This window comes from Athene noctua, chromosome 12, assembly GCF_965140245.1.
Source record: "Athene noctua chromosome 12, bAthNoc1.hap1.1, whole genome shotgun sequence".
Classification (NCBI taxonomy): Eukaryota; Metazoa; Chordata; class Aves; order Strigiformes; family Strigidae; genus Athene; species Athene noctua.
In genome coordinates, this window is record NC_134048.1 from 7,539,001 (window position 1) to 7,558,397 (window position 19,397).

The window sequence follows — 19,397 nt, forward strand, 5'->3', positions numbered from 1 at the left end:
TCCATCATGTTTGGGGGAAGAAAGAAGTGTTGAATCTCAGCTGTTTTATTCTTCCATTTTGTTGTTCGGACTTTTCACCAGCAAATCAGTTATCATTTTGGCATTAGTTACGCATCATAAAGAACCCAGACTTTTCTTCCATTTACTTTTTGTAGTCCAGAAAGCCTCCTTGAAATTGATGGACAAAGAGAGAAACAGAACAAGATTATTTTATTTTCAAGTCGCTGGTCAAAGCGAGTGGTACTTGCTGAAGGCCGGTTCTCACTGTGCTGAAGCAGGGCCTGCCTGCTTCTCGCGCAGCCTGTCTCTGCGCTTCCATCTGTGGATCCCATAAGAGCTGTGACTCTGAATCAGTCTATAAAGTCCCTACCTTGTTTGCATAGAAGCATCTTTGTCATGTTTTTTAGAAGATAGCCCATTTTCTTCTTTTCTTCATCTGTGGATAAAGATTATGACAATTTTTAGCAACAACAATTAAAGCTGCTGCTAATTACAATGCATTGCTTTGGCACTGACTTATGATCATGTTGGCCGTGGCAAATTTCAAGCTGTGTCTTGATGAAAAAGTTTGTTCTTTGACACCTTTTCACTCTGTGCTTGATCTACAGACAGGCAAAGATGTGCTTTTGACTTCTTTAGACGTCGGTTTAAGGCCATAGTGATATTTCACATATAAATGCAAAATTCAGATATGTCCATTTCCTAGCAGTGCTCACTTGTAGGTGGATATATTAGATGACAACACTACAGAAGATAGATAGTATGACTGCTTTTCCTGTTCAACCCACACTTTGTGAGTTAATCGAGTATTGTAATGACTTATTTTTGCATCCATTAATGTGAGACAGAAATTCATACAAAGTTTAACATGTCCATTTTTTTCTTGGTGTACTTACAGCACTAAAAAAATATTGCTCCTTTTGTTATTACTCTTTGTGAGTCAGCCTCACTGATATTTTCAAAACATGGACAGATCTGAAGATAATGTCCTGACTAATGGTTTTCAATAGAACAATATTTTGTAAGCTATTAGTAAAATAATAGTAGTTTTTTATTTGTTACTAGTCAAACTAGGTACTGTAGCATCCTAATTTGAAGTGTGCTTGCAGTTCTGCATACAGAGAATTCAGTCATGTCTTTCAAGTGGGCATATTTGCAAGCAGAACTGGTTTTCCATGAATTATTATTATTATAATAGCTGCATGGAGCTAATGCCAGAATAATAACTGGTTCATCAGAATAACATGCAACTATTCTAGTATAAACTTAACCTGAATTCCAGGATGTATTTTTAACCTAATTTCAACAATATCCAGATGCATTTCAGCATGTTTTTCTAACAGGTCACTAGAATCCATTTAAATAGTTAATATTCTATGGCTTCTTTGCAGTTTTTAAGAGACACTTGTAGTAGGATATGCATATTTTATTCCTTAAGACTTCTATTCCCTCTTGATTTTAAAAATATGTCAAGGTCCTTGAGTAAACACTTCTGAATTTAATGTTAGTACAATATCTTTGCTTAAACCTTGATTGCTTCATTTCTGTTTGAGTGGTTAAATCACTATCTTATATGTTGGAACTCTGATTAGTAATTATGAATTTTTATAACAATTTGTCTGCCCAACATTACTATTTGTGATTTGAGAGATCCACTTGAATAGACAGGTTCCAAAATAAAGCTTTTGCAAATAATTGGCCTTTCCAGACTTTCAATTGCTTTTCAAGTGAATTAGGGAATCTCTTGTCCCATGTGATACTTTATAGAGAGCCTCACAGTTTTGCCATCACAGTTTTGCCATGGAAAGAGTATGTATGTAGAGACATGTATGAACTTCATACATTAAAGCAAAAAATCACTGCTTCGCAGTTGGACAAATGGCAAAATCTTGATGTTGCTAAAGTGGCAGGAGAAAGTGTGTAATGCATGACAAGATAAATTTGTCCTTTTTTACCCAGAGTTATATGAATTTTGAAGCAGTACATTTGTTTTTTATTAATTTTATATGTATTACCTTACTTCTTTCTTAGTTCCTACAAAAAACATAATCCAAATTCTAATCCAAGGATTTAATAAATTTTAGGTCAAGAAGAAAATGAGGATTTGTGGATAGTTACTGCTGCTGAGCTAGCGAGCAGTAATGCATTAAGTCAAAGCAACCTTCCTTCTGTAGAAGGGAATAATTACTATTTTGATGGGAGCATTCTGTAGATTGAACATTTGAATGTTTGTGAAAGTTTTTTATATGTGCTGTAGGATGCTCTCTAGGTGTGCAGAATTTTCTTTACATTCAGAGCTGCTGGTTTTCTAGAAACCTGATTATATACACCTGCTGTTTGTTTCCAGTTGTGGATTATTTCATTCTAAGGGTTTGTTTCATAGAAGTTTTTCTGTGAATATGATCTCACCCTTTTCCATCAGTGGAACAAATGGCCTTTGAAGCATTGGTTCACTTAGCGTTGGAGCTTTGAACACTCTGTTCATGCCAAAGAATGTCAGTATGGAAAATATACGAGGCATCCTGCATGTGGTCCCATTATGGATTAAAGAAAATGGAAAAGAATTCAGAAGGAAAGTAACTAGAATTAGAATAATGCTTTCAGTGCTTTTCTGCACATTCTGTCTGAAAGCTCCTATGTAACCTGTTTGTTTTCTCACATTATACAGGAAGTTAGCCTTGCCTTTGAATCCTAGTCAGCATGAAGTAGGCTGAGTATTTTCATTATTGAACATTATGCTGAGTTTTCTCCTCCCCCCAGTTCTCCCTCTACACAATGTACAATAGTCTGTGCTAGATCCCCATGTAATTACACGCCCAGAGCTTCAGGCTAGCGCAGTGATTGAAGTATGCTTTTCTACAAAGCAGAGAGCAGCTGTAAATCATATTGTGGGTATGTGATGTTGGCCTAGAACCTATATAATTTAGGAACTGGTTTGGGTTTGTTTTCTTGCTGCCACACCTCAACTGTGCCATATGTTTTTGTCTTCAGCACTATTGTTTTCTGAAGGGATTGCTTGGCTGAAAACCTAGTGTGATTTTGGCTACATGTTTAGGTTTTAGAAGTATGTTGCAAGTGAAGTCTTCAAGCTACTACACCTGTATTTGAAGTGCCTGTTTCTTTAAGGCCTTAAAATTTTTTGGTTTTAAGATATGCTGTATTTTAGAGAAATTTCATTATAATCTTTTTTCTATACTACCGAAATAATAACTCGGATATATACACAGATGATGTGCTAGTTTAGATACTTCATTTTCCATATATGGGGCTCTGACAGCTCATTTTATTTTGATGAGGCAACCTCAGACTGAGGCTATTGAATCTCCCTGTCTTTGTGCATAAGATACTCAGCCTTCTTTTCTTAGAAGGGATATTAGCCTCTTTCCTTCATCTGAAGTTTAATCATAAAAAAGCCTACACACAAATTACAATAGGCGTTTCAGTACAAGATTTAGGGAAAAAAAATTTTTCCAAGATTCTCAGCACTAATTCTAGGTCTCTTAGAAAGATGTTTGCTTTAAAATAACTGTCACCTTACACTCCTTTCACTCAAAGGATCACAACCTATTAAGAAATAGAAATTACTTTTCTATACTGACTATCTATGTTACAGGTGTTCCACTGAGAAATTTCTATACATCTATGTTTTCATGGCTTGACAACAGGACAGATAGGGCTTTCCTTTCTTAAACACTGCTAACCCAAGCTACGTTAAGAATCCATCCCTCTCAGAGAGGCTGTCAAGTGGATGCTTTGGGTACTGTGCACCACAGTACCGCAGTTAGACTGCAACTGTATTTGAAAGATGTTTCGGGAGCTGTAGCAAGATCTGATGCAGACCTCACGAAGTTCACAATGCAGTAGAGCAGATGCTTTTCACTACAGGTACACCGACCTTAGAAAGCTTCATAAGAAGTGGTTCAAGCTTACAGTGCTGCTTTTTATATGTGTATACGTACATACAGAGTGCTATCCTTACTATTTCGGTAGGAAACCCAAATTCAGGTTGCCAGTGGCTCCCACCTGGCACTGGTTTGTAGGGGCCATATACACAGACAAGTGGGAAGCCTGAGCATACTGGGGCAAGGAACAGCATGCTAAGCCAGCCTGGCTGTACACCCAGGGAGTGGTACATGGAGGTCTGTGCTAAGGGCTAGAAGTGCTAAACTTTTCCATGGCATTACCCAAAGTAATTATGCACACATGGGTGCAGTGTGTGAGGTGAGTTTAGACTTGGGTACGAGCTGTAGCTTGGGTTGATACCCACTAGAAATACAGCCCTTGTAGTAATTTAAGTATTCTAAATAATAGTTGTAGCAGTAAGTACTTTGGTTTATAAACAGAGAGATATATATATATATGCTTTTCTTTTTTTTTTTAATTACAACCCTAGTCCTAATATAAAACCTGTATAGAACTTCCGTGATCTGTAGAACAGAGGAGGAGCTCACAGAAACAGATGGCAGGAAAGAGCTTGGACTTGGAACCCATCATCTTTCTGTAGTTATTTCAGTATTTCTGTATGTTCATGTTTGATGCAATTATGTCTTGTTCCGTTTCAGTAATTTGTTGGCGAACTCCTTTAATTGTAACTGCCATTTGGCCTGGCTGGGAAAATGGCTGAGGAAGAAGAGAATTGTCAGTGGAAATCCACGCTGCTTGAAACCCTTTTTCTTAAAGGATATTCCAATCCAAGATGTAGATGTCCAGGACTTCACCTGCGATGGTAAGAAAATCCAATTCAGTTTGGCGTTTATGATAATATTGGCACCTCTGTGAGAACCTCCCTTCCTATCAAGCAATACTGCATGGTAAACATTTCAGTTTAGTGATAAGAAAGACAGCTGTCAAGAGCTGAAGATCACTGTTCCCTATCAGCAGTTTATTTTTATTCTTGCTTTCCAGTTTCGGAAGTTCTACTATCTACGCCTAAATATAAGAATGAATTTATTATAGACAAATACTCTGCTTTGTATAATCCCGGCCCTTCCTCCCATTTCCTTAGTCATACACTTAGTTAACAGTCTGAAGCCAGTGGGAGCAGTTCTTGCTTGGAAAGTCTTTTCGTTTTGAATACTGTTAGTTTCACCAACAACAGGTATGAATACAGGGAAATAAAAACCCTTAGATATAATTTGAAATGACTCAGTGATTCTTAATGCTTTGCTGGGTCCATATAGGTTTTAAAAAAAATATCCTGACATTTCATTCATTCTCCAGGTAGTTCTTTGTCTTCTGATGAAGCAGATTTTAGAGAAAATAGTAAGGATAAAAACTGACTGATGAATGCACTGCTAACTTGACTTGTAGGCTGTGATTGCCTGTTAAGACCAGATACGCTGGAGCTGCAGTTAGTCGTACCTCTAAAGAGACCATGAGTGATAGAAGTTTCCTACTTAGAGTAGAAATTAATTCCTGTCTTAGCTGAGCAATCTGGCAACAGGCCCAGGTGCTTGGGCTTAGAGCTCAAGGGACCCAAGTTTAGTCATTAAAGAATAATTCACTTTTAGTTTGGAAGAAAAAACAAAAAATCCTGGTCCACAAAATGACATTCCATGCTTGGGGACTTTATCAGTCAGTCAGTCAGACAGCCATGGTGAATAGAAGGTAGATGGCAGGGTGTAAAACACAGAACATAGGGGGAAACTGAATCTGCTGAAGAAACATGCTCTTTCTGCATGTTTATGAAAGACTGAATTTTGTTTTCAGTCGTTAAGCTCATTAAGCTCAGCGGGGGAGAAAACGAAAAAAAAATCTTCCCTGTTCTTCTGTAGGCTGGTCATGCTTCTCCATCCCTCTGAATACAAATTATTCCCTACCATGCATTTATGGGTAATTGTGTTATCTTGTATCAGGACTTCCAGTCTTATTCGTTAATATCAATGCTCATGGGTACATCCAGCAGAAAGAAGAAACAAACAGATCTGTCTCAATTAGCCCTTGCATCAGTTTTTTTTTTAAACACGTCAAGACAGCTGGCTGTGTTCTCTTGAATTGCAGCACTGTGTCTCTGTACTGGTCAGCTCAGGCTGCCTGTACTCATAAACAGTTGTGTGGTTCCTCTCACTGTCATCTAGACAATGTGCCACTAAGTGTTTCCTTTCATATATGTCGTGATACTGTAGCGTGCATTTGCCTTGTGTTTTGCAAAGCCTGTTGCTTTTGGGGAAAATCCATGCTTTAATGTTCTTAACTTCAAAGAGTTGGTTTCTTCTGCAGAAACCCTATTGTTCTTCAATTACAAGATGTAATCTGCTGTTTATGGACCTTTGAAACCATTTCTGGAGAAAGTAGATATTTTTATGTGTGCACAGATGGATCATCAGCATTTGGAAGTATGCTGCTCAGTTTGTTGTTTGCCTGGTTATCCTTGTCAAAAACAATGAGGTTTTACAATTCAGATGATAAATGAAGTGCCAGGCTGACTTCAAAAAATAAGAAATTAACATCTAAAAGCTGAATTTAAAAGAAACCTTCCTAAATTGGAGTAGATAGTGAATATCATCTGTCAGGATGAATTTAAGGGCAATGTTCTGGTCAAGTTCTCCATTTCAGCTAGTATGTTGGGTGTGGGGGGCGGGTTTGGTATTCACATAACTGATTTTACTGTAATTTCCAAAATTACGGAGAAGTAGGCACTTCAGAAAAAAAATATATTTTAAAACATTGCTATTCAGTTTTTGAGCTGTTGTTCACGTTGCCTAAAGAACCTGTATGAAGACAGGTTGATCCAAAGCATGGGATCTACTTTAAAATATTGTGATGGTCAGTGATGTCCCTGCTTGGTCCTTGTAAGCAGTTATCTTCAGAGTACATGACTTTGGGCTGTAAAGCTGGCTTCCTAATACTCCATTTCTCTCCCTCTGCAGGTAATGATGAAAGCAGCTGCTTGCTTTCACCTCCTTGTCCTTCCCAGTGTACCTGTGTGGACTCGGTGGTACGCTGCAGCAACAAAGGGCTGCGAATATTGCCCAAAGGAATTCCCAAAGATGTTACTGAGCTGTAAGTTACCTTTTACATAGCTCCTTTCATGAGAAGTTCATGAAATTACTTCATAGTGAGGCTTTGTAGGTCCTTGGGGATTCTGCCTTTGACTTTAGTGACTGGTGCTTTGTGCTTTGGTGCTTTCCATATGTTTTGACTGTTATTTTTATACTTACTTGTCCTTTGACTGAATACTTTGCTCTGTAATGGGAACAGAGTTTATCTATCCTTGTACCCGTTAATTGTGTGTGTAGGGAACAAATGCATATATTAGTATCAAATAATCCTGTAGTGCTTCTGAGAAGCCTAAGCTCAGAACAGGCAGTTTGAACGGATGATGAAAATATGTTCCTGACTTACGCAGCTGTGAGCAAATTATCCTCTGAGGAGATTAAAAAAAAAGAAAAAGAAAGCCAGTGGTGGAAACAAACAATGAATTCTTTTCTTCAGACCTCATGAAATGGCTAAAATAACAGATAATTAGATTAAATTGTAAAGTAAATTCATCCTAGTTGAGAGCCATCTTTCTAGTTGTCTTTTTATCTACCCCTTGCTATAACTTTATACTGGATTTTGGTTCTTTCCATGGAAAGAAAATAGACTTGGCTTAAACAGTTGGCAGAAGTACTGAGCTTTTCCCCTTTAGGTCCTTACTCAAATCTATCCCTGGTAAGTTGTTACTGAAACTTGTTACAGTCTCATCAACATTTCTATATGAAAGTAATTGGTTGAGTTAGTTGGTATGTTCAGTGAATTTTGTAATGAATTAAAATCTGATTCTGCTATTTTTTTGTATCTAGTATTATTTTTACTATTTAGTAACAAGGCAGCTGATGAATGATACACACATTTTTTTACTCCCTTCACAGTGAGAGAATGGGGTTTGCACTGTTCTTATGTGTTGTAGTCAAATAGAAGACTTTGATGCTGAATGAGGAGTGTACTGAAAGTATGTGCGGTAACTCAAATTAACATGGTAATTTTGCATTAATGAATACATCCTTGGAACACTGTTAAACCAGGGCATGGTTAATAGTAGTTTGAATTAAAAGTCAAGTCCTGGCCTGTATTCCTTTATATATTGCCATCAGTGATAAAAAGTCTGCAAGGTGGTTTCTGGTCTGGTTTTGTTCAGGTTTCATGGCATTCAAATATGACTTGCCAACAATAAGATATCACAGATGTTACTTTGATTTCCACTGCCACACTGAGGGAATTTTTATGTTTAAATTTTGCATTTTGAGTTTTACTGATACTATCTGATACCCTGACGACATAACTTTCACAAAAAGAGTGAAATTAATCTCACATTCTTGAAAACTGCTATATTTCTTAAGCTATTTCTTGGCAAATGAAGAAATAGCCTGGAACTGAGCAGTTTGAGTTCATAGGAGTTTACATGACTGTCTTCTTCGGTAGGAGCCTCTTGGCTGTGCAAGCCTCTAGTTTGGCTTTCTGCTTTCAATCCAGAAATGTGTCAGCAGAACACAGTCAGCCATGGACCGGCTGGCTCTGAATATTTCATATTCTGCAAATATAACCTTGAATCTGTCCCAGCTGTCTCAAAATTCAATCCTGATCTCACTCTCCTCTCAACCAACACAAACTGAGCTCCTTATTTGTATGTATAGCAAAAGATGAGCTGCAGGTACTGAAGCTAAAAATTTCATGTGTTTGTGGAAACTGTGACAAGAATGAAATAAATTTTTTAAAAAATAAAATCTTACTTGCCTTCCTTTTGCTTCCAGATTGAGATAAAGGTGTTGCCCATAATCTAGAAGAGACTGTATCATCTAGGTCGCAAGCTGATAGTGTGAACTTCAGTATTTTATTGTTCTCTGTTTGAGAATTGTCATTGCTGCTGTGGTAAACAGCTTCTCCTGTGGAACCCCACCTCTGGCCTCATTTTGAGGACAGCTAAAACTCGACAGAGAGTGCAGTAGTTTTCTGGGCACAGGGTTTCTCTTGTTCAAACTATTTACACTCCTTGAATGAAAATACCCCCATTTCCCTAGAGGAGTCCTAGATCCCATGAACTGTGTCCTAAGGCTGGAGTATCTTCTAAAAGCTGTTTTGTTTCTGTGGTAGCAGTGGATATCTGTTTAGCAGTTGAAACAAGAAAGCACATAAATTACCTGCTGCAGAAGATATCGCAGCACTTGCCTGGCTAGAGAGAGCCACAGCAGTCTCCAGGGCAGGGATGCCTTCACCTTTCTCACTGGTGCGGTGGTCACGCCTGCTCAGATAGATTAAAAACCCTTCCCCCATGTTACTGCAATCCATGCTGCCTTTCTCCCCTTGTACTCCCATGTCAGAGATCTCTGGGCAGCGTGCTGGGGTCTCAGTGCTCCTATCAGGCACTAAGAACCGAGGTCATGCCAAGGAGAAGACAAGGGTGTAAAGAGCCTCTTGTCCTGGTAGCTCACAGCTTCCTCCCTGCCGGAGCCTGGGGGATGATACGATGCAGGCGATCATTTTAGTGGAATTTTTATGAATGCACCAGTCTCACATTTATAAACTTCCATTATTGATGTATTCCTTTACAAGGCACGTTAGCTGTGGTCCTTTTTATTAAAATGCAGTGTGTTTTTATACACCATGGTTTAAGAAAAAGAACTGCCATGTATCTAGATAAAGTAGTCTGTTACAGCTGAATATAGCCTTCTCAGAAGTTTCTTTAAATAGTCTTAAATATAATCTTAAACCAGGAATTCTTTCCTTGTAACAGGTATTGAATAGCAATGTGCAAAAATTAGCATACCTTTTGTGCAGGCACATAGGGAAAATGTTACCCTTCACTGGCTGAAATTTCACTGTACCTAAACTCAGCAAAAAGATCACCAACAAGGTTTTATTATATGGTGGACTGGAGACATAGGCTCACTCATTCCAGCTTTCTTCCTGAGTTTCTGTTTTGGATGTGTATATAGACAAAACATGTGAAAACCATTATCTCCTTTATATTTAGAGCTTGGAATGACAGGAGACATCCCTGTGTTTGCTTTGTACCACCCTTGGGAGGAGGGATTACCTTGGCAGGGAAGGCTTCCATCTAGAATACAGCTGAAAAGATCACTCAGTCTCCTGGCTTTTTAGAGGGATGATGATGTAAGAAATTTCTATTTCCCAGCTATTCCTTCACAAAACCCCATCATCATGGGCAAGACTTCTTTCAGCTTCTTGGGAATAGGGAAGTATGTTGTTTCTTGCAAATTCCTTTGCTGTATATTTACGTACTGCCTGCATTTTTTCCCACTGTTTGCTTGCTCTGAAGAGAAGCCTTGGTTTTTTTGAACATGCTCAGTTTTCTAGTCCAGATGTTCAGAAGTAAAATGTTCATGTAGTGAGCTAGCTTGGAACTTAGCCTTGCTGCTGCTTAGTATTTCAGGCTTTCCTTTTCTTCTTCTTTTTTTTTTTTTTTTTCCCCCCTCAAATCTGCTTGAACTAAGTTTCCCATGGTCTTTTTCCTTTTACATATTACCTCCGTGTATGAACACTAGTTTTTCTTTTTTTCACAAAAGTATAGTCTATTTCTAATAAAGTCTTGACTGACAGCATCCAGCTGCTTTTATGGACCTACAGCAAATAATATTTTGCACTGGGGAAAAACATCAGAGGCAATTACGTGGACAGTGTGTGCATAAGCTGTAGCATAATGAGCATGGTGTATTTTAGAATAAATATGTACTAATCATGTCATCTCTAGTCTCCAAATGTCATGACACTGAGCTATACAATAGCACTGATGGGATTATTAGGAAAACCTGCATCCATACTCATTACTAATTATTTTTCTTTCCATTTATATTAATACTTATTAATATTTGCATTACTTTTGCCATTTCTCTTTCTCTCCTCACAAACCTCTCTCCAATTTGTTTCGTGTTCTGCCTGTTAGGTTCATTTAGTCTGCAAATACATTCAGGACTTGGCACAACAGTTTTCACAAGTGGCTGACCTGCTTACTAGCAGAGGGATAGGGATCCCATTGAACTGTCTTTTAGCTCATTATTCTCCACCTTGAGTTTGCTGCCTGTTGCTGCCTTGACCTTAGCATGGCACATGCAGCTGAATCTCCAGTTGCCAAGACGCTTTTGACAGTTGCTTTCCATACATTTGCTGCCACATCTACTCAACCCTTCTTTCCATCTTCCACTTGTGATTTCTCTTGACTTGTGACTAAAAATAGTGGCTCATACCTGGGTCATGCAAATTGTTGCAATAAATATACTGTAAGCAATTAGTTATGATATATGTAGAATATTGTAGTGCCATTTTTCAGTATGCCTATATTGCTGTTGATCAAAAGGATAACTCTGAAGTGAGATATATAATGAAAATCATCTGCCTGAGAATGCACATGCTTTTGCTCGTCTGACAATCTGCACTATTTTAAACACTGACCCTTAACACAGACTTCAGTGAATTTTCCTTTGATAATAAAGGAGAGAAACAGTTCAGATCAAAGCTTATGCTTACATGGTCCTGTGTCATAAAAGGTTTTACACCCTGCTTAATTCACTGTGGAGGAAAATTCTCCCATTGAGAGAATGGATAGTTCCATAGAAGGATATTTTAGTTACAGCTGCGTTTCATTTAGTTGCTTAAATCTGCACTTCAAATCTGATAGTTTAGAAAAACTAAATATTATCAATGCTATCAAATAATGTGTTCAATAACTGAAGAAGTTTGAGTACCTATCAGAAAGGTGACTTTAGCACTAATAGATACAAGTCAAGTTTAACTTGAGGGCCTTCACTTTACTCTTGAACATGGCCATGTTTCTGTGTCAAACGTATAAATTGTGGTCTGACATACTAATACAGCAAAATCCAGAGTCCAGATTTGCCAAAAACTTTTAAAAGTTCAAGATCCAGATTTGTACCTAGATCCATACTTGATTTTTGTTTCTTCTCAAGAAAGTGTAATTGAAGCTATTAAAATTCGTGCTTTGAGGATGTTTCATCTTTCACAGTCCAATTCAGTTCTAGACCACTCTTTTTAGGAAATGAAACTTGCCTCAAAATTTTAAGACATTGGGTATCTGCATTTAAAAGTTTAGACTATAACTTACTTTTAGAGCTTAATGTTAGAGCTGCATAAAATTTCCAAGTATCTTCTTTTTTTTTTTTTTTTTTTTGTAATGTAACATTCTATATGAAATATTTAAAGGAATTAAAGGAGAGGCTTTGTGCCTTTTCAATTACTGCCTGAGAACTGATTTGTCTCTCCATCTCTCCATTTTCTTCTCTTAGCACAGATTGCCGCTGTGAGCTTGACTTTATGGCTGAATAGACATTTCAGTACAAAAAAGGTTCCAAGTGATTCAAATCGTTACATGATGCTTTGGCACCTTGTGCTGGTTATATCACCTCCAATCCAAGTGGTTTCAGTATAAAAATAGACAAGTTGGAAAATGAACAGCTGTCATCTTTTATGCATAGTTTTAAATTTTTTATGTGTGATGTTAGTGTGTGTGGAAGGTGCTGGATGAGCCCTGGGGCTGCTGCAGGCACTGGGAGCTGAGAGCCAGCATGGTTGGGGCAGGCGTGGAGCGAGGCATGGCCGTGCCCGCAGTGCCAGCCATCCTGGCCAAACAGTTACGTGTCTCCAGCACCCGGTCATGTTTTAGAAGAAGCCTTTCCTCGTAGGTACTTGGTGGCATTTTATGAGAACGTGAACATGGTTTTGGTTTTGTTTTCAATTTTGGCTCTGGTAATTGCTTGTTGGTTACAAGTCATTATTGAGACTTCAGGATTCCCAGCAGCATTCATGAAGTAAAAAACAATTTCCAGTCTGCTATTTAAACTTCATAGTAGAGACTTTAGGAAGCAAATGAGGTTGTTTTGGATACTAGTCAGTGTGTCTGTATTGAGGCAGCTGACACCCACTCTTGACTCTGTATATTAATAACTTGATTCTTAGCATTAAAATTAGACATACATTTTTTCATTCATGACAGAATTTCTTTTCATACCAGATGCCATATACATCATCTTCCTTTGGCTAAGGATTGGAGAGAATGAAAAATACAATTTTCCTTCCACATCATTCTGTTATGGCTTGTTTTGTTATGTTTGGGCAGGGGGTCTGTAGCTTCATCCACGTTTTTTGATTTATATATGTACATAAATACACAGAGTTTTGTAACTAGGCTCTGCCCCTTCACCCTCAGGAGTAATTCAGTTATTCACTACGTCCAGCTTCCAGCCCTCTTGCAGTCCCCATACGTCATCTTGAGCCCAGCAAGGTGCAGAGCTGTTGCCCCCCACATCCCCTCCCTGCTCTGACAGAGGCCTGGCCTGCAGTGAGCAACAGCTCGCCTGCAGCAGTTAGTTTCTTCAAATGTTGCATCTCAGATCCTCCTGACTCTTGGCATGCTCTTATACCCTAAAAGCTCTGGTTATTTCAATTTCATTGCCTTTAAATGTGCTTTCAAAAGGAATGCCTTTTGCTTTGAAAATACCACCATTTTTTGTATAATGTGATGAAAGGTTTTAACAGTGGAAAAATGTTCATATATGAAAAGTATATTATCAGTAATTTTTCAGTGCAAAATTGTGTTGGTTCAGAAGTTATACCATTGGTGTAAGTATTGCAGCTTTCTGCTCACACTTTTATGTAACCATCAAATCGTTTGCAGTACAAATCCAAAGCTATTCAAAGCAGATCTTCTGTAGGAGTTTAACTCCAGGGGTCTGCATGTCTATGTTAGTCTGAATAATGAAGCACTGTATTAAAATGTGCACCCTCGACTTCTGATTGCACCAGAAAGCACATCAGGGAGGGAAAAAACTTGGCTAGCTATCATCAGGTTGTTCAAATTGCAGGCTGCTTCATATTGGGATCAACAAGAGAATATCCTGAAAATACATTTCTGAAGATTTCAACACATCGCAAGAGTTGAGTCTCCTTTTCTAAAGGAAAACCATATATAGCTTCCAAATACATAATACATGACCTGCTTTTGATTTCCTTTGGAAATCCGTTGGATTTTACATTTGAATTAAAGACGGGAACCTTAACCTGTCCTCATGCTTGGGTTTAAGATCTGCAGCTTTCTGGGATGAAGGAGAAAGTGCAGACATCCAGCGGCTTGCTGCATCCATAGCAGACCATGACTGAGGAAATGAGACCTGATTTGCCCTGTTCAAATAGTAACATGCATGGTTGAATACTGAGGATTTTCTGTGTCACAATTTATGGTGAGAATTCACCAAGGAGCTCCATTTTCAAAATAATTTATAACAAATTTAGTCAAAATCATGAAAGTGACTTTACACTTGCTGAATATGAATATTCATGGGAGGTGTAAACATGACATAACTAACCCATACTCTGGTTTGTGATGATCTGTGTCAGAGAGCAGCTGTCACTACTCTATAAGGGCTAACTGTTTACTGTGGAACACTGTCACTCCATGCTTGTGATCTTTGTGAATGGAGAGGTTAATTTGTTCAATAGGTGTTTTTTCATTAAGGAAGGCTTTTCCTTTTGGTTATAAATTCAAAAGCTTGTAGTGCCAGTTGTCCAGCCTAATCCTAGCCAGAGCTAGGTCAGCTCCATTGTGTGCTCTAAGGTGACTCTGCCTTGATGGGAGCCTGTGCACAGGCAGAATGGATAACCATGAGGCTGGAGTAGTTCAGTTGGAGTAGTTGAAAAGAGCTGAAGCAGCAGAAAATGGTGAGAGGGCATTATGCTGAAATAGAAGGCAGGGGCGGAATGTGACAGTTATAAAATATATTATGTAAGAAATTCTGTTAGTATTTATAGATTTTATTTTTAAATGATGTAAAAATAAAGTTTGTGGGAAAATTTTCTTGGATTTAGTTTACACAAATACCTCCATGTTGTTACAGTTAATGTAGAGAGGGAACATATAGCAGAATAATAATCTGTTATTATTGTTGTTTGCTATAGTAAATGCAGAATAAGGAGGTCTGTTGCCAAAGAAAATGAAATTGTATGTGTGGGATAAAAATTCTTAACATAATTATCAGATTGTATTTTCAGCAGTAGAGGCAGCACATTAAGTGTTCTGGTGTCTGGGCTGCATTTCCTGGCTACACTTGATTATCTTTCAAAACATACCACATCAATTGCATTGCCCCATGTCTACCTTAGGAAAAATCCCCCAAAGTGTCTTGTAAGGAAGGGAAATATCATTTCATCTTTTATCCTCACCTGTGGAGGGAGAAATTCTTTCCCTCCTACAATTTTCTGAGAAGGTTGGGTTTGTTTCCTAGGTAGATAGGGCTTCTGGCAGATGCCTGGAGAGTCACCTTGACAGTGTCATGGCACCACAGTGGTCAATTGTCATTGGAGCCTTATTACTTTGGTATCTTCCAGGGATGCAGTTTCACCCAAATGCCAAGGTTAAGGAAAAGAACTCCAGCTCTGTTGTATTATTATTTTGTAATAAACAGGAAAAACCCCACATCCCATTGCTACCACAGATCAGCTGTGGAGTCTCGAGTACCCATGCTCTCTTCTGGGCAAACCTTTGGAAGATATTATATTTGTACAGGCTTTTTCCGTTGGTTACTGAATGTTCAGGTTTCTTCAGTGAAGAAAAACTGCAAAATACAGTCACTGTATGCCTGTATGAGGACATAGGATTATCGAAAAAGACTTTAGTCTTATTGTACATGTGTCTGAATAGAGATGCATTCAGTGGTGTCTCCAACAACTTCCACCCTGGGAACAAGCTATTTTATTAAATACTCTTAGTGCTTGTAGGAGGAGCCTGCATTCAAAGAGAACTTGGTCTTTGGTCTTCAGTTTGTACCAAGTTTTCCTCCTGTACCAGTGTATATTGAAAAGGAAAGGTAAGGAGGGTGTATATGCCATAGTAGGGATTGCTGTAGTGGATGTGTCATCAAACTCATGGATGTTTGTGTTGACAGCAGAATAAGTGAGTCTTTTTGCAACACAGAGACCTGGCAGTGCAGCCATACAAGGACAGTTTTGGCACAAGGAACTTACGCAAGAAAAAAACTTTCTTAACAGGGTCGGTCAGCACTCAGTGTTCTTACAGAAACTTGTTAAAGGTAACTTTAAGATCAGGGCACAAGCCATACAATTTTTCTCCCCTTCTTCAGTTGCTGTCATAGAAGAACCAAATGGTCACTTCTGTTTGCTGTAGGCCAGAGATCCTTTGTTCACTTCCAAGTCTTAAAAAAAAAAAAAAAATCAATAAGCTCTACTGTCATGCTTTGCATGTGGGATAATTTACTTATAAAGGAGAAACTGTTAGAGTTTGCAAGCAATGAATCGAAGATAATTTCTTTAGTGACTGACTTTATATTTTCCTCATTCATGGTGCAGATTGAGTGACAGGAGTTCTTGTTAACATGTTTGTGTAATTGGCAAATCTGACTTTTTTCAGATACCTGGAAGGAAACCATCTGACTGCTGTGCCGAAGGGGCTCTCCACCTTCAGACACCTGACACTGATGTAAGAAACATGTGTTTTCAATGTCAAGAAAATTACATTACTCTTTCTGCACTGTGTTGTAGTTAGAACATAAATAATTAGTATTTGAGGGGAAAAACCCACAAAACCCCAAAACCTTCTGTAATTTGGACTTGGAAAGAATTTCACAGTGGCTACTGCTGCCAATAAGTGCTCATAAAGAGTGGAGAAAGAGTGAGGTGACTGAGAGCACCGGAGACCCTTCCTCTGCAGGAGCTTCGAGCCTCTTCAAAAGGACTAAACTCTCACACAGGCTGCTACAGTTTCACTTGGCAGAGTTATCTGTGCAAAGCTGTAAAGGTCATTAACAGAGGAGATGGCATTAATTTGTTCTAGGTGAGGCAGTATTTATAATGCTAAGGCAATGAAAATTTGCATAGCTGTTTCTGCTATGGAGAGAGACACACCTAGACTTTGTTCAGTAAATTTCTCCCTGAAACATACAGGAGTGAAATTTCTTGACTGAACTATTTATCAGAAATTTTCAAATGCTGTGTGAATCAGCTGTGTAGGTACTCGGAACAACCTCAGACAAAAACAACATGGAGGGAAAACTGGAGTCCTCTGTTAAAAGAGTTTTGTTTGGAAACATCTCTAATTTTGTTTTTCAAGGGATAGCAGCAACAAAACAAAATGTTCTGTTTGAGCCTAAAAGACTTTTTTAAAATGAAATATGAAATGTTCTAGTAACTGTCAATGTAAAGAGCGTGTGGAAATGGTATGTCTGTAATACATTGCAAAGCAAGTTGGTACAGTAAATATTCACCCATGCTTGTATCATTTATTAATTTATCCTTCTTCAAAAATTTTGCTTGTATTCACTGCTTTTTTTTTAATGCTATATGCTTGAAAATATGCCTTAATATTTCGAGTCTGAGGCTTTTTAGAGGAGTCTGATTTGCTTTGGTTTTAGAGCTTATTCAAAGTTGGTTAGAAAAGATATCAATTGATAATATGTGACTTTTCAATTGCTTCAAACATTTTGCTGCACAGATATGTAGTCTTTAAAAAAAGACTTCTCAATTTATACATATACATGATATTTTCTCTGTGTGTTTCTTCAGTGATTTGAGCAACAACAGCATAAGCGTATTGGCCAATTACACCTTCAGCAACATGACTCAGTTATCAACACTGTAAGTAGTCCAAAGTTTTGGTAACAGTTTTAATTGCTTTTCAGACACCATCTTAGGTGTTGAACAATTAGTGTATATCTTGTTACTTAGGCACGTGGCTTTCCATGCTGCTTTGTGGTTGAATGAGTAGTGAAATAATAAAAGAAAATACAATGTTGTAACTCTGTACTCTCATTCTCCCAGCATCTTGAGTTACAATAGACTTCGGTGCATTCCAGTCCACGCGTTCAACGGGCTCAGGTCTCTTCGAGTGTTGTAAGTACTGCTTCTTCGATGCGGCTGAGCTGCGGCTTATTAGAATGCTGTTGATGACATGGAGATTTTTAATGAGCAGATGGCTTTCACTTGATCCAGTAGTCATAAATATTTTCACACAATTAGCTTCAATGTACTTGTACTTGGGTGCAATATGTCCGGTAATGACTAGAGCAGGTGAATGCTAAACTTGGAAAAGAAGCAATTACACATTTGCAGGATGAATGACTCTTCTCTGATAGTTCAGAGACAAGAACTATCATGAAGACAGGCCTCCAAGAGACTGCACAGAGTCTGTCTCTTCTACTTGAACAATGTTTGGGTGCCCCACAGAAGAGGACTTTTTGTCTATAGAAACTTGATCATATTTTAGAGTGTAAGCTTCCATTGGATGCTTCAGCAAAAGTGTTTTGACTGAAAACTGTGCATTTATAATATTTGCTATTAATTTAAATTTCTGCGGGGAGGTTTTTACATAAAAGAATGCAATCTGAAGGAAAGTTAGAAGTGCCTGTACTAAAACAAGGAGTAAGTCAAGCCAGTGACTGGGTGCCAGTAATACTGAGATGCTTGTCTCAAATGTGTTTGAGTTGCAAATGAAATTTCACCTCATGTGGACTGGTGACACACTCAGAGATGTCTATGTGTGGTTTCTTTCTTTTGGAGATCCTTTTCTGCCCTCTTTCTTTTCAGTGTAGCTGCTTTCAGCAGCTTTCTGGATTGAACAATTTGCTTACAGTCTCTTCCGAAAATCTTTATATCGTCTCAGAGTGTGGGCTGTGGGCCTGTTCCTTGCAGCATGTAGACCCCTGCAGTTTTCCTTAGGCATCTGCTAGACCAACTGCTGCTTCAGCCTTATATTTATTGTCTCTTGCTTCCCAATTGCCCTATTAGAAACAAACTCTGAGTTGGGTTTGCTCCGTTGTTTGTGTGGACACATGACCCCATGTACAGTTGTCAGGACAAGATGGAGAAGCCACCTTCCTCCTCATGGCCCAGTAACACAAGTGGGTCATCATTACTTGCCCAGTAAACCAAAAGCAAAAAAATTTAATAGTTTATCTGTGATGAGATTATTCAGTGTGCTGAAGGAAAAAGAGCTTTGAACACTAAAAGTTCGGAACAGAGGAGCTGAATAATATGTCCTGAGCACTTTGAAACTTCACGTTACTATTTTCTATATTTTAAAAAGTTAGATGTCATTCACATGCAGAAGCTTCTGTGAATTTAAAGAGCAGTGGTTGCTGTGCACTGACTCTGTAAGCGTGGAATTGAGGTGTCAACATGGGCAGCACTGCAGCTCTGGCAGCAATGGAGCAATGCGGTTTGGCCAAGCTCTCTCACTGTGATTTGAGTGGTAAAATAGATATGTAGGTTTCAGCCTCCTAACTTAGAAGACAGCTTTAGATTCCCAGTTTTCATTAGTAAAAACAAGAAAGATACGTGATTTGGAATTGTTGTTTTAAGTTTGGCTTGGGACTCTGATTTCTAACGCACTAAGATGGTCACATTTGAGCTGTTACATGAGTCCTGAAATTCAGCCACAA

At 38.4% G+C, this 19,397-nt stretch overlaps 1 protein-coding gene across 4 annotated transcripts in view; it reads left to right on the top strand.

Moving 5' to 3' along the window:
- SLIT3 (slit guidance ligand 3) overlaps positions 1-19,397 on the top strand; it is a 530,994-nt gene that overhangs the window by 418,306 nt on the left and 93,291 nt on the right. For all 4 annotated transcript variants that reach the window (XM_074915702.1, XM_074915699.1, XM_074915700.1 and 1 more), the window contains 5 exons: positions 4,563-4,726; positions 6,870-7,002; positions 16,373-16,441; positions 17,524-17,595; positions 17,779-17,850. In XM_074915702.1, coding sequence (XP_074771803.1) covers positions 4,563-4,726; positions 6,870-7,002; positions 16,373-16,441; positions 17,524-17,595; positions 17,779-17,850 — 510 coding nt within the window. The remainder of the gene's footprint in view (positions 1-4,562; positions 4,727-6,869; positions 7,003-16,372; positions 16,442-17,523; positions 17,596-17,778; positions 17,851-19,397) is intronic.